Raw genomic sequence first — 14,276 nt, forward strand, 5'->3', positions numbered from 1 at the left:
GAGCTCAGATGGAGAATTTCTATTCTTCACTCTTGTACAATTAAAGTAAGAATTCATAACGCAGACATTTCCCACTCCTGGTACTGCATTAGCAATCCATTTCTTTTGGAGAGTCTGGCAGGAATTCCTAGAACAACTGACTTTTAACTGGTCTCTAGGAAGTTCCTTTGGTTTTTGCTAGGTTCTGTAAGGTTCACTCAGAGATTAATCAATAATTGAAATATTCCCTCATTTTTATAGTTCTACTTGATATAAATATGTGCAGCATTGGCATTTATTTTCTATTTTTATGTATTTATTGTTATACAGCGCAGAATAAGTCCATCTGGTGGCTGACCCACTTCACCCAACAATCCCCGATTCCGTGCATTCGCTATTTGCGATCATGTTCTTTCCATGACCATGATTGTTGTTGTCATTGCTTTCTTCTGGGCAGTGTCTTTACAAGACATGTGACCCCAGCCATTATCAATACTCTTCAGAGATTACTGCTTGGCATCATGGCTTCACTTGTCCCTGATGGTGGGTGGGGGGGGGGGGGGGGGTATAGTTTGAATAAACAGGTGCTACAGTTTGAGCAGGCTACTGGAAGGAAGAAAAGTCTTGCATGTCCTTTGGTGGAGATATATCTCCATCCATCAGACAAGTTACAATGACAAATTAACCCCTGATTTAACCCTAGCCTGATCACAGGAGAATTTGCAATGACTAATTAACCTACTAACAGGCATGTGATTAGACTGGAGCACAGGGTGGTAAACCATGCAGTCATGGGGAAAGCATACAAACTCCTTACAGACAGTGGTGGAAATTGAATTATATACATAAACACCAATGTTTAGAGTAACAAATTTGAAAAATATTATGAGAATCCCCTAGTATAATGGTGAACATAACTAGATGCTCATTAACCGATTTTTGTTGATCATGCTTTGAAACAGGTTGATGAAGCTTGCTGGATACCATTGATTTATTACACAGATGCATTTAATGATGTTCAAGGCAATTGATCCCAGTAATATAGTCGGCAGTGATATAAGACTAAGCTGATGTGATGTGCATTTTGAATATTTACTAGTGACTATATTGAAATTATTCAAGCAGCTGATTAGTTATCATTCAAATCTGTCCAGAAAATAGTCTTTAAATTATATGTTCATACAGCACAAAAGGAGATAGTTCAAACTACTTTATTTTAGCCAACTTATTGAAAGAACTTTTCAATTAGTCCCATTCTACTGCATTTTCTTGTAGTTTTACGTTTTATTTCCTTTGGGATTCTTTATGCAAAATTGTATCTGTACAACAAATTACATAAATTACATGGAGAAATGTAGAAATTCATTGAATGTGTGGTGCCAATTATTTTATGTTAAAATGATACTACCAAATATTTACATTTTTTTCATTCCAAATTTTTAATGGTAATTTTCTGTGTAAACTTGACATCTTGTATTAAATCTTCAAGCTGATGAGGTACAGCTGCTGGATCTTGTATTTAAAGAGTTATTTTACAGGAGTTTAGAATAACTGTAAAATAAAAGTAAATGTAGATGCAAAGCTTTAGAAGACAGATTGAATAATGTCACGAATTTACTTGTCAACTCCTTTTTATATTGAAAACAACATGTGATCAATACGATAGATGTGAAATATCAAAGTACTGAATAGAAAATAATTAATGCCTGTGCAGTGTTTCATTATTAATTTCAGTCTAATTTAATGCTTTCATCTTCAGTACCTTAGGTGATGAGAAATTCCATTCTGAGTGTCCCATACCTCCTCTTGGGGGAATTTCTCAAAAGCTTCAGTATTGACATACAACTTGATGTGGGTGATATCAAAGCTGGTGATAGTTTAGTGTACAGGAGGGAGACTGAGCATTTGGCTGACTGGTGTCATAATGACGACTGCTCACTCAATGCCTTTAAGACCATAAGGTCCATAAACCAGTCCTCATTGGGCAATCAGAGGCGGAGAGGGACAGTAACTTTACTTTCTTGGGTTTTACTATCTCAGGGCACCTGTGCTGGACCCAGCATATAAAAGTAATTGCAAAAAAGCATAGCAGCGCCTTTACTTCCTTACGAGTCTGCATGACATCAAAAACCCTGATAAACCTCTATAGATGTGCAAAGGAAAGTGTACTGATTGGGTTCATTACGGCCTGGTATGGGAACACCAATACCTTTGAGCAGAATATCCGACAAAAGGTAATAGATTCAGCCCAGTACATCACAGGTAAAGCCCTTTCAACCATTGAGCACATCTACATGAAACACTGTTGTAGAAACATAGCATCCATCATCAAAAATCCTCACCACCCAGGCCGTGCTGTTTTCTCACTGCTAGGTAGAAGGTATAAGAACCTCAGGACTTACTCCAGCAGTTACTATCCCTCAACCATCAGGCTCTTGAATTAAAGAAGATAACTATACTCATCTATTGAGATTTTACCACAACAAATGATCTCAAGTTAAGGACTCTTTATCTTGTAATTTCATGTTCTTATTATTTATTGCTATTTATTTATATTTGCAATCACAGAGTTTTTTGTCCTCTATGCTCTATTTGATCTTTCATTGATCCTGTTTACAGCTAGTATTCTATAAATTTGGCGAGTATGCCCACAAAAAAACCAATCTCAGGGTTGTGTAGGGTGACATACACTGATGATAAATTTACTTCGAACTTTTGAGCTTTGAACTGGATATTATGCAATGTAAGTGCAGAAAGTGGTACAGATCTGTAATCCTTCTCCATCCTTTGGTACCCTGCACCTTCCTGGTGGCTGTTCAGACTCCCGGAAATAAGATTTTCAATTATGATATAATGGGTTGTTTTCTTTTAAAGCATCTCACTTCTGTTCTACTGGATTCATCATCAGTAATAAGCAAGCATAGCTTAAAGGCAAAGTAAAATCTAATTATTATTATAATTTAGTACTTAAAGAAGCAACACAGTTGTGAAAAGCAAGATGGCATTTCAATTTTAGCTTGCCCTGAAGTGTGTGCAAATTTGAGTAATTAAATGAAGTATGGAAATCATGGAGATGATCAGCTCCACAATGAATACTTAATGATTATGCTTTTCATATTATGAATAATTTGTTTTGATTATGGAATTCCAGCACTATAACTTATTATTTCTGCCTTTTGTAGGAGATAGGAGGTGCAAGCCCTCCGCAGAGAAACTGGAAGGGAATTGCTATTGCACTGCTCGTGATCCTTGCAGTCTGTTCTCTCATCACTATCTCAGTCATCCTTTTAACTCCAGGTAAATGACAGATACCTGCTTATTTGTTTCACCAGCATTTACTATATTTTATTAGACCTTATCTAGAAATGCATGAAAATACTAGTCTAATGCAATTCTTTACATATCAACCACATCTGTAATATTTCACAGTTGAGGACTTTACTGAAGGCCTTTGCATTCAAAATAGTTGCTGTCACAGGTTGTGCTTGAGGCTTGGATGCAGTTCCCAGAAGCCAGGCTATGTCGATCACAGAATTCCACATAACACTGTGGCAAAATGCTATATGTATATTCTTGGCATTGTAACAAAGAACATTTTCAAATTTTAGCAATTAGCCTTTCTAGAAGTAGTTTCTTGCCATTAACATTACTGAACAGTTACAAATGCTACATCATATTTACCTTTGAATTCTTCCTGGTACTTGTACGTTTGTTATGTGCCAGATCTCTTCCTGGTACTAAGCAGCGAAATTGAATAAAAGATGTTCTATCAAATTTATTGTGAATCCATTTCATTAATCAATATGCCTGGAAGCTGAAAGGAAAATTGGAAATCGTCCCAAGTTCCAAATCTTTATTAAAAGTCCTTGGCAGAGGGCACCCTATGGTTCTAATGTCGGATAATATAATTGGTGGAAATGTCCAGAGTTCACATCCACTGACGTTGAGTTGGGCTTTCACTTTAAGAGGCTGGTCTGACGTGATGATGTAATGACATAATTGCATAAAGGTTTTTTTTTACTGCGCTTTGTCTTCAATGTTTGGAGTACAATAAACGAGTTGTTACAGCTTTTCTTAAACATAAAATGGCTCTGCAGTTTTTACTTACGGAAACCTACACTAAGGACCTCAATTTGGCTGAAGCTTTGAAAGAACTGAGCTTCCTCTGGGTTTGTATAATTGGATCCATCTTGTCAGCGGCATCCACATTTAAATTGCTTCAGAAGTTGTCCATTTCCTATTGTGAACAGTTTCAGGCTCTTTATCTCAAAAAAGGATATGGACAGTGTTCAGAGAAAGTTCACGAGAATGATTCTGGGAATGAAAGGGTTTTTATATGAGGAGCATTTGATGTCTCTGGGCCTGAGCTCATTGGAGTTTAGAAGAATGGGGGGAGGGGTGGAATCTCATTGAAGCTTATCAACTATTGAAAGGTCTGGATAGAGTGGATGTGCAGTGGATGTTTTCTATAGTGGAAGAGTGTAGGATCAGAGGGCACAGTCTCAGAATAGAGGGAAATCCATTTAGAATAGCAACGATGAACAATTTTTTTAGCCAAGGGGTGGTGAATCTGTGGAATTTGTTGCCACAGGTGGCTATTGAGGCCAAGTCATTGGGTATATTTAAGGCAGTGGTCAGACGTGAAAGGCTATGGGAAGAAGACAGGAGAATGGGGTTCAGAGGGAAAGTAGATCAGCGTGATGAAATGGTGGAGCAGACTCAGTGGGCCGAGAGGCCTAATTCTGCTTCTATCTCTTGTGATCTTATGGTCTATTTCAAAATGCATTGATGTATTATAATTAAATACAGATGCCTTGAACAACAAAAATAGAACTAGTATTGATCCGAAATTACAGGACACTTATAATCATTGCCTTCGCTGTGATAAAGCCAGTGCCACTAATGTTGACCCTAACCCCATCAGTTGAGGAATGAGTTCATCTGAAATTTAATTGTGGCTTTGTCCAATGTGACTTTGTTTGATATTTTTGCAGTTATTGGGAGAACACATATTCTAGAAAGGAATACTTTAGTTAAACCACATTCCAAAGCTGATTGCTTCTTCATCTTAATAGAAAAGAAGAGCTTGCTTTTGCTCTACGTCCAAGTCTGTATGGGAATCATATTCAATGTAGCGAGCAAGCAGATTATAACTGCACTATTGAACACTTGGATTAATTATCTGACACTTTACTTCGCAGAAAGAGAATCAAGTTCCATGAAGGTTATTTTAGAATAAAAGACCATAAGAGATAGGAGCAGGATAAGACATTCGGTCCATCAAGTCTGCTGCTCCATTCCATCACAACCAATTTATTATTCCTCTCAACCCCATTCTCCTGTCATCTCCCCATGGGGCAGCACAGTAACATAGGGGTTAGCACAGCGCTTTACAGGACAAGTGACCTGGATTCAGTTCCCGCTGCTGCCTATAAGGAATCTGTACATTCTCCCTGTGACCACGAGGGTTTCCTCCAGTTTCTTCACATATTCCAAAGATACACCGGTTGGTGAGTTAATTGATCATGACAAGGCTCAGATTAAATCGGGGGATTGTTGTGTGCCACCTCTCGAAGGGCCAGAAGGGCCTATTCTGCACTGTATCTCAGTAAATAAATACTAAATAAACTTTTGACGAACTGACTAATCAAGAACTTAACAACTCCGCTTTAAGTACACCCAATGAATTCGGCTCCACAGCCGCCTATGGCAACAAATTCCAGAGATCCACCACTCTCTGGTTAAAGAAATTCCTTCTCATTTCTGTAATTTTGCCTTGCATGTTAACATCTTCAGAACAATACCTTCTATTGGTGGAGATGGGACATGATATTGCCAGCCAGCTTTGATGGAGATAACATGAAAAAAGATGAAGCATGGACAAGTTCATAAAAAAGAATCATTGAAGCAGAAAACCAAAATTAGCTTTCAGAAATATTTGCGTATAAGCACTGATAGCAACAATAAGGTTCTTGTGTAGTCCGAGCGGGTAATTACCACAAGAGATAGAAAGCATTGCAGAGGAAGTTAATCAGAATCGTCACTGATCTCAACAGGCGATTTACTTTGCTTTATTACCAGTGTCCTTTGTGTCAGGAGATGGTTTATCTTTATCATTGTATTTATTTATGGACGAGCAAACTGGGTCAACTACCGCAGTAAGATCAATTCTGCAGCATTAAAGAGCTTGCAACACATAAGATATACCTTGCACATTTGGAAAGTGAACACTAATTGTATATTTCTCCTGCAGAGCACCTGCATTGAGTCTGCAGGGCAATCAATGCTTTTCCAGTGGCTGCTACTTCAGGTCTACATCCTCATCCTCATTGTCTTTGACCTCATGCAATGCTGTACAATGCTTTTTCCTCACTGGATGTTCTGTTACATGAAGTATCAGCAGCAAATATTCAATCTTAGCCAAGTCCAATACCTTACAGACCCCTAATTACAGGGGAACAAATTTTCAGTATTGACAACTATCAGCAGCAAACTGAGACTTAATTGAAGTCCTTGGTATGAACATATTACAATTTAAAAGGCCTTTTAAATTAATCCATGTTTTAAACATTAAAAAATAACATATTACCAAAGTATATATTTGTCACCGTGCACAATGTTGAGATTTCTTGTGGGCATACTGAATAAATTAATAATAGAATAATAGAATATTTAGGATGGAGGTGAGGAGAAATTGTTTCTTCCAGAGAGTGGTGAATCTGTGGAATTCTCTGCCCAGGGAAGCAATTGAGACTTCTTCACTAAATATAGCTAAGAAACAGTTAGATAGGTTTTTACATAGTAGGAGAATTAAGGCTTATGGAGAAAAGGAAGGTAGATGGAGCTGAGTTTACTGATAGATCAGCCATGATCTTATTGAATGGTGGGGCAGGCTGGATGGGCCCAATGGCTTACTCCTGCTCCTATTTCTTATGTTCTTATAATAATACAGTAATCATAACAAAATAGTGAAGGTCTGCACCATCTTGGGTGTTTCACCAGTGTGCAAAAGATGGCAATCTGTACAGATGCAAAAAGAATGAATAATAATAATAAATAAATAAGCAATAAATACCTTGAACATGAGATGAAAGGTGGTTGTGGACACAATTCAGTGATGGAGCAAGTGAACTGAAGTGAAATTATCCTCTTGGTTCAAGAACCTGATGGTTGAGGAGTAGTAACTGTTCCTGAACCTGGTAATGTGAGTCCTGAGGTCCCTGTACCTTCTTCCTGATGGCAGCAGTGAGAAGAGAGCATGTCATAGAATCATAGAGATTGGAGGAAAGTACAGCGCAGAAAAGGACCATTGGCCCATATAGTCTGTGCCAAACCATTTAAACAGCCCACTCCCATCAACCAGCAATGAGCCCAAAGACCTTCCTAACACTAACATCCATGTACCTATCGAAATTTCTCCTAAATGCTGAAATCAAGCAGGTATTCATTTAACATTCATTAAGCAGCTCATTCAACACTCTCACGGCCTTCTGACTGAGTAGTTTCCCCTCATGCTCCCTTTAAAATGTTCCCTTTTCACCCATAACCCATAACCTTTGATTGTAGTCCCACCCAACCTCAGTGGAAAAAGCCTGCTTGCACTTGTCCTATCTATAACACTCGTAATTTTATATACCTCTGTCAAAACTGCACTCAATCTTCTACGTTCCAAGGAAGAAAGCCCCAGCCTATGCAATCTTTCCTTATAACTCCGGTCGTCCAGAACCAGCAACATCCTTGTAAATTTACTGTGTATTCTTTCAAACTTATTTACTTCTTTCCTTTAGGTAGGCAACCAGAAGTGCATACTATACTCTAAGTTAGGTCTCACCAAGGTGTTTTGGAACTTAAACGTAACACCCCACAAAGGCCAATGTGACAAAAGCTTTCTTTACAACCCTATCTACCTGTGACAGCTTTTTCAATGAACTATGGATCTGTATTCCCAGATCCCTTTGTTCCACCATGCTTCTCAATGTCCAACCATTCACTGTGTAAGGCTAGCAAGAAGGAGCTTAAGAATGAAATTAGGAGAGCCAGAAGGGGCCATGAGAAGGCCTTGGTGGACAGGATTAAGGAAAGCCCCAAGGCATTCTACAAGTATGTTAAGAGCAAGAGGATAAGATGTGAGAGAATAGGACCAATCAAGTGTGACAATGGAAAAGTGTGTATGGAACCGGAGGAAATAGTGGAGGTACTTAATGAATACTTTGCTTCAGTATTCACTACGGAAAAGGATCTTGGTGATTGTAGGGAAGACTTGCAGGGCACTGAAAAGCTTGAGAATGCAGATATTAATAAAAATGGATGTGCTGGAGCTTTTGGAAAGCATCAAGTTGGATAGGTCACTGGGACCAGATGGGATGTACCCCAGGTTACTGTGGGAAGCGAGGAAGGAGATTGCTGAGCCTCTGGCAATGATCTTTGATTATCAATGAGGACTGGAGAGGTTCAGAAGGATTGGAAGGTGGTGGATGTTGTTCCCTTATTCAAGAAAGGGAGTTGGGATATTCTAGGAAATTATATGCCAGTGAGTTTTACTTCAGTGGTTGGTAAGCTGATGGAAAAGATCCTGAGAGGCAGGGTTTATGAACATTTGGAGAGGCATAATATGATTAGGAATAGTCAGCATGGCTTTGTCAAAGGCAGGTTGTGCCTTATGAGCCTGACTGAATTTTTTGAGGATGTGACTAAGCACATTGATGAAGTAGAGCCGTAGATGTAGTGTATATGGATTTCAACAAGGCATTTGGTAAGGTACCCCATGCAAGGCTTATTGAGAAAGTAAGGAGGCATGGGATCCCAGGGAACATTGCTTTGTGGATCCAGAACTGTCTTGCCCACAGAAAGCGAAGACTAGTTGTAGACTGGTCATATTCTGCATGGAGGTCTGTGACCAGTGGTGTGCCTCAGGGATCTGTTTTGGACACCTACTGTTTGTGATTTTTATAAATGACCTAGATGAGGAAGTGGAGGTTTGGGTTATTAAATTTGCTGATGGCTCAAAGGTTGGTGTGTTGTGGATAGTGTGAAGGGCTGTCTGAGGTTACAAAGGGACATTATTAAGATGCAAAACTGGGCTGAGAAGTAGCAGATGGAGTTCAACCCAGATAAGTGTGAGGTGGTTCATTTTGGTAGGTACAATATTATGGCAGAATATAGTATTAATGGTAAGACTCTTGGCAGTGTGGAGGATCAGAGGAATCTTGGGGTCCAAATCCATAGGATGCTCAAAGCTACTACGCAGGTTGACTCCGTGATTAACAAGGAATACGGTGTATTGGCCTTCATCAATCAAGGGATTGAGTTTAAGAGCCGAGAGGTAATATTGCAGCTCTATAAAACCCTAGTCAGACCCCACTTGGAGTACTGTGCTCAGTTCTGGTCGCCTCACTAGGAAAGACGTGGAAACCATAGAAAGGGTGCAGAGGAGTTTTACAAGGATGTTGCCTGGTTTGGGGAGCATGCCTTATGACAATAGGTTGAGTGAACTCAGCCTTTTCTCCTTGGAGTGACAAAGGATGAGAAGTGACTTGATAGAGGTGTATAAAATGATGAGAGGCATTGATTGTGTGGATATTCAGAGGCTTTTCCCCAGGGCTGAAACGGCTAGCATGAGAGGGTATAGTTTTAATGTGCTTGGAAGTAGGTACAGAGGAGATGTCGGGGTAAGTTTTTTACGCAGAGGGTGGTGAGTGCGTGGAATGGGCTGCCAGCTATGGTGGTGGAGGCGGAAACAATAAGGTCTTTTAAGAGACTCTTGGATGGCTACATGGAGCTTAGAAAAATAGAGGGCTATGGGTAAAGCCTAGGTAGTTCTAAGGTAGGGACATGTTCGGCACAACTTTGTGGGCCAAAGGGCCTGTATTGTGCTGTATGTTTTCTATGTTTCTATGTTTCTACCCTGTTTGGACCTCTGAAAGTGCAAAACATCACATTTGTCTGTATTAAATTCCATCTAACATTATTCATCCCATTTTTCCAGCTGATCCAGATCCCTCTGCAAGGCATAAGACCATAAGACATAGGAGCAAAATTGGGTCATTTTGTTCCTACACCATTTCATCATGGCTGATATCAGATCCCAGTCAATCCCATGCACCTGCCTTCTTGCCATATCCCCTGATGTCCTGACTGATCAGGAAAGTATCAACTTCTGACTGAAAGATACCCACGGTCTTGGCCTCTAATGCAGTCTGTGCCAGATCTTTCCACAGAGTCACTGCTCTCTGGCTAAAAAATATCCTCCTTACCTCTGTTTTAAAGGGTCACTTCTCAATTTTGAGGCTGCATCTTCTTGTTCTGGATAGACCCACCAAAGCAAACATCTTCTCCACATCTGCCCTGTCTAGCCCTTTCAACATACAGTAGATTTCAGTGAGATCCCTCCGCATTCTTCTAAATTCCAGTGAGTACAGGCCCAAAGCTGCCAAACGCTCCTCATATATTAACCCCTTCATTCTGGAATTATTCTTGAGAACCTCCTCTGGACTCTCTCCAATGACAACCCATCCTTTCTGAGATATGGAGCCCAAAACTGTTGACAATACTCCAAGTGCAGCCTGACTAGTGTCTTACAAAGCCTCAGCATTGTCTCCTTGTTTTTATATCCTATTCCCCTTGAAATAACTGCCAATGTTGCATTTGCCTTCTTTACCACAGATTCAACCTGTAAATTCACCTTCTGGGAGTCATTCACAAGGATTCCTAAGTCCCTCTGCACCTCTGATGTTTGAACCTTCTCCCAAATTTAGATAATAGTCCACACTGTTGTTTCTTTTTTTTTGTAATTTATTTTTTTATTGAAGTTCATCATCAAACAAATGTTTCCATAAGATGTATTTCAGACATTGTATATATATATATCACAAATCTCCACAAAGTATTTATCTGAGGTATCAACTTATAGAATTATCTTTTATTTCCCAACACTGTATTCCATCTGCCATTTATTTTGCCCATTCTTCCAATTTATGTAAGTCCTGCTGCAATCCCATTGCTTCCTCAGTTCTACCTACCCCTCCACCTATCTTCATAAAATCTGCAAACTTTGCCACAAAGCCATAAATTCCATTATCCAAGTCATTGATAACCAATTTGAAAAGCAGCAGTCCCAGTACTAACCCATGAAGGACACCACTAGTCACTGGCAGCCAACATGGGAAGGTCCCTTTTTCCCCACTCACTGCCTGTCAGCCATTCCTCTATCCATTCCAGTATCATTCCTGTGACTCTATGAGATTTTATCATGTTAAGCAGACTCATCCATGGCACTTTATCAAATGTCTTCTGAAAGTCTATGTAAATAGCATCCACTGCTTCCTCAAAGAATTCTAACAGGTATGTCAGGCAAGAAACCATGCTGTCTTTGACTTACTTTATCATTAGTCTCCAAGTCCCTCAAAACCTCATCCTTAACAATAGGCTCCAACAATCTCCCAGCCACTGAGGTTAGTCTAACTGATCTTTAATTTCCTTTCTTTTGCTTTCCTCCCTTCTTAAAGAGACGAGCAACATTTTCAATCTTCCAGTCATCTGGGACCATGCCAGAATCAGGTGACTCTTGAAAGATCATGATCAATGCAACCATTACGCCTTCAGCAACCTCTCTCAGGACCCTGGGAAGCACTTATCCTGCTGACTTATCCACCTTAAGATCTTTGAGTTTCCCTAGCACATCTTTCCTTTGGCAATGGCACTCCCTCTTGCTCCCTGACATTCGCAGACCTTTAGCACACAGCTAGTGTCTTCCACAGTGAAAACTGTTGCAAAGTATCCTTTAAATTCACCTGACACTTCATAGTTCCTCCATTACGATGTCACCAGCATCATTTTCCAGTGGACCAATATCAACACTCACCACCGTTTTACTCTTTATAGAATAGAAAAAACTTATAGTATCCTGTTTTACATTATTAGCTAGTTTGCCCTCATATTTCACCCTTTCCCTTCTTATAGCTTTTTTAGTTGCATTTTGTCAAATTTTAAAAGCTTCCCAATAATTGAACTTCCCACTCACTGTTGCTACTTTATATGTCCTTCTCTTGGCTTTTATGTGGTCCTTAACTTCCCTTGTCAGCCACGGTTGGCTACCCCTGCCATTTGAGAACAACTTCTTCTGTGGGAGTTATCTATCCTGCGTGTTGTGAACAACTCCCAGAAACCTCAGCCTGTTCTGCCTTCATGCCTGTCAATATCCTCCTCCAATCCACCTGGGCAACTCCTCCCTCTGTCGTTCCCTTTACTCCATTGTGATACCGATGCGTGTGACCCTCTGAAATTACATCATGAATTCAATCATATTCTGATCACTGCCTCCTAAGGCTTCCTTTACATTAAGCTCTCCAGTAAGGTATGGGTTATTATACAACACCCATGTTGTATAATAATAGGTTATTAGGCATTACCCTTATCAAATAGCTTTTTCAGTTTCCTTTGCAATCTCAACCATCCATCTTAGCTACTATTTTCAGGCCTATATATGATTCCCATAATGGCCTTTTGACCCTTGCAGTTTCTGAAGTCTACTCACAAAGATTCAACATTCTCTGACACTATTTCACCTCTTTTTAAAGATGTAATTCCATCTCTTTGCAACAGAGCCGTACCATCACCTATGCCTTCCTGCCTCTCCTTTTGACACAATGTTTATTCTTTGATGATAAACTCCTATGTATGACCCTCCTTCAGCCACAACTCAATGATGCCCACAACAGGTTCCCCTGCCTTATTCAGAATGCTATGTGTATTCAAATACAGCATCTTCAGTCCTGCATCCTTGGCTTTTTTGAATTTTGCCTCTGTGGTACAATTTAACTCTTTGTTCTGTCTCCATTTGTACCCAGTCATTGATTTGTCCTCCCTTACATTCATGTTACAGCCACCATCTATTTGCAAGCCTGCTGGTTCATCCTCAGCCCTATTATATTGGTTCCCATCCTCCTGCCATATTAGTTCAAACCACTCCCTACAGCTCTGCTAAACTTGCCCACAGAGCAGTTGTCCCCTTCAGATTCAAGTACAACCCGTCCCTTTTGTACAGGTTACACCTGCCCCAGAAAAGATATCAATTATCAAGAATTCTGAATCCCTGCACTCCCCCCGCTCCAGTTATTCAGCCATGAGTTTATCTGCCACCTCATTCTATTCCTATGCTCACTGTCATGTGGCACAGGCAGCAGTTCTGAGATTACTACCTTTGAGGTCCTAGTTCTTAGCTTCCTTCCCGAATTTCTTTTTTCTGGACCTCCTCCCTTTTTCTACCTAAGGCAGGTACGATATATATTACAGCTTCTGGCTGCTCGCCCTCCCTCTTCAGGAACATTGCAGACCCTAGTACCTGTGAGGCAAAGTACCATCTGTGTTTCTTTCTCACGTTCACAGAATCGCCTATCTGTCCCCCTAACTATAGAATCCCCTATTACACTGCCATCCTCTTCAGTTCCCTCCCCTTCTGAGCCACAGGGCCAGACCTAGTGCCTGAGCTTGATAGCTCACTGTCCACTACACCCCATCCACAGATTTGCTGATCCAGTTAACCACATTATCATCCTGATCATTGATATAGATGACAAACAATAATGAACCCTGCTCCGATCCCAGCAGTATTTCACAAGTCAGAGGCCTCCAGTCAGAGAGGCAACCATCTGCAACCACTCTCTGGCTTCTTCCACAAAGCCAGTGGCTAATCCAATTGATGAGCTCATCTTGAATGCCAAAGGACTAAACCTTCTTGACCACCCTTCCATTCAGTTCCTTGTCAAATGCCTTCCTGAAGTCCATGAAGATAACATACATTGCCTTGCCTTCTTCAACTTTCTTGCTAACTTCCTTGCAAATATCTATGACTGGTTAGACATGATCTGTCATACATGAAGCCAAGTTGACCATCCTCTATCAGTCCATGGTCCTTTGCCTCACTTCAATAGACTCTTTACATCTCCTGTTTTGCATCTGTCTTCACTGTGGAAGTCACTAGCAGGATGGTGGAAGTTCCAGGTGTAAGGGGGCATGAAATGTTTGAAGCTATCATAACTAAAGAGAAGGTTCTTGGGAAGCTGAAAGGTATGAATGCAGATAAGTCACCAGGGCCAGATAGTGTACACGCCAGAGTTCAGAGAGAGGTGGTTGAAGAGTTTGTGAGGCATTAGTGATGATTATTCAAGAATCACTTGATTCTCGAATGGTTCTGGAAGACTGGAAGATTGCAAATATCTGTCCACCTTTCAAGAAGTGAGAGAAGCAGAATAGAAATGATAGGCCAGTTATTCAAACCTCAGTGGTTGAGAAGATGCTGA

General features: G+C 40.3%; 1 protein-coding gene across 1 annotated transcript in view; it reads left to right on the forward strand.

Moving 5' to 3' along the window:
• Positions 1–14,276, forward strand: part of LOC132392450 (inactive dipeptidyl peptidase 10-like) — a 905,047-nt gene that overhangs the window by 158,028 nt on the left and 732,743 nt on the right. The window contains exon 2 of the mRNA XM_059966307.1: positions 3,162–3,276. Within this exon, the coding sequence (XP_059822290.1) occupies positions 3,162–3,276 (115 nt within the window). The remainder of the gene's footprint in view (positions 1–3,161; positions 3,277–14,276) is intronic.

Source organism: Hypanus sabinus, chromosome 4 (assembly GCF_030144855.1).
Source record: "Hypanus sabinus isolate sHypSab1 chromosome 4, sHypSab1.hap1, whole genome shotgun sequence".
NCBI lineage: Eukaryota > Metazoa > Chordata > Chondrichthyes > Myliobatiformes > Dasyatidae > Hypanus > Hypanus sabinus.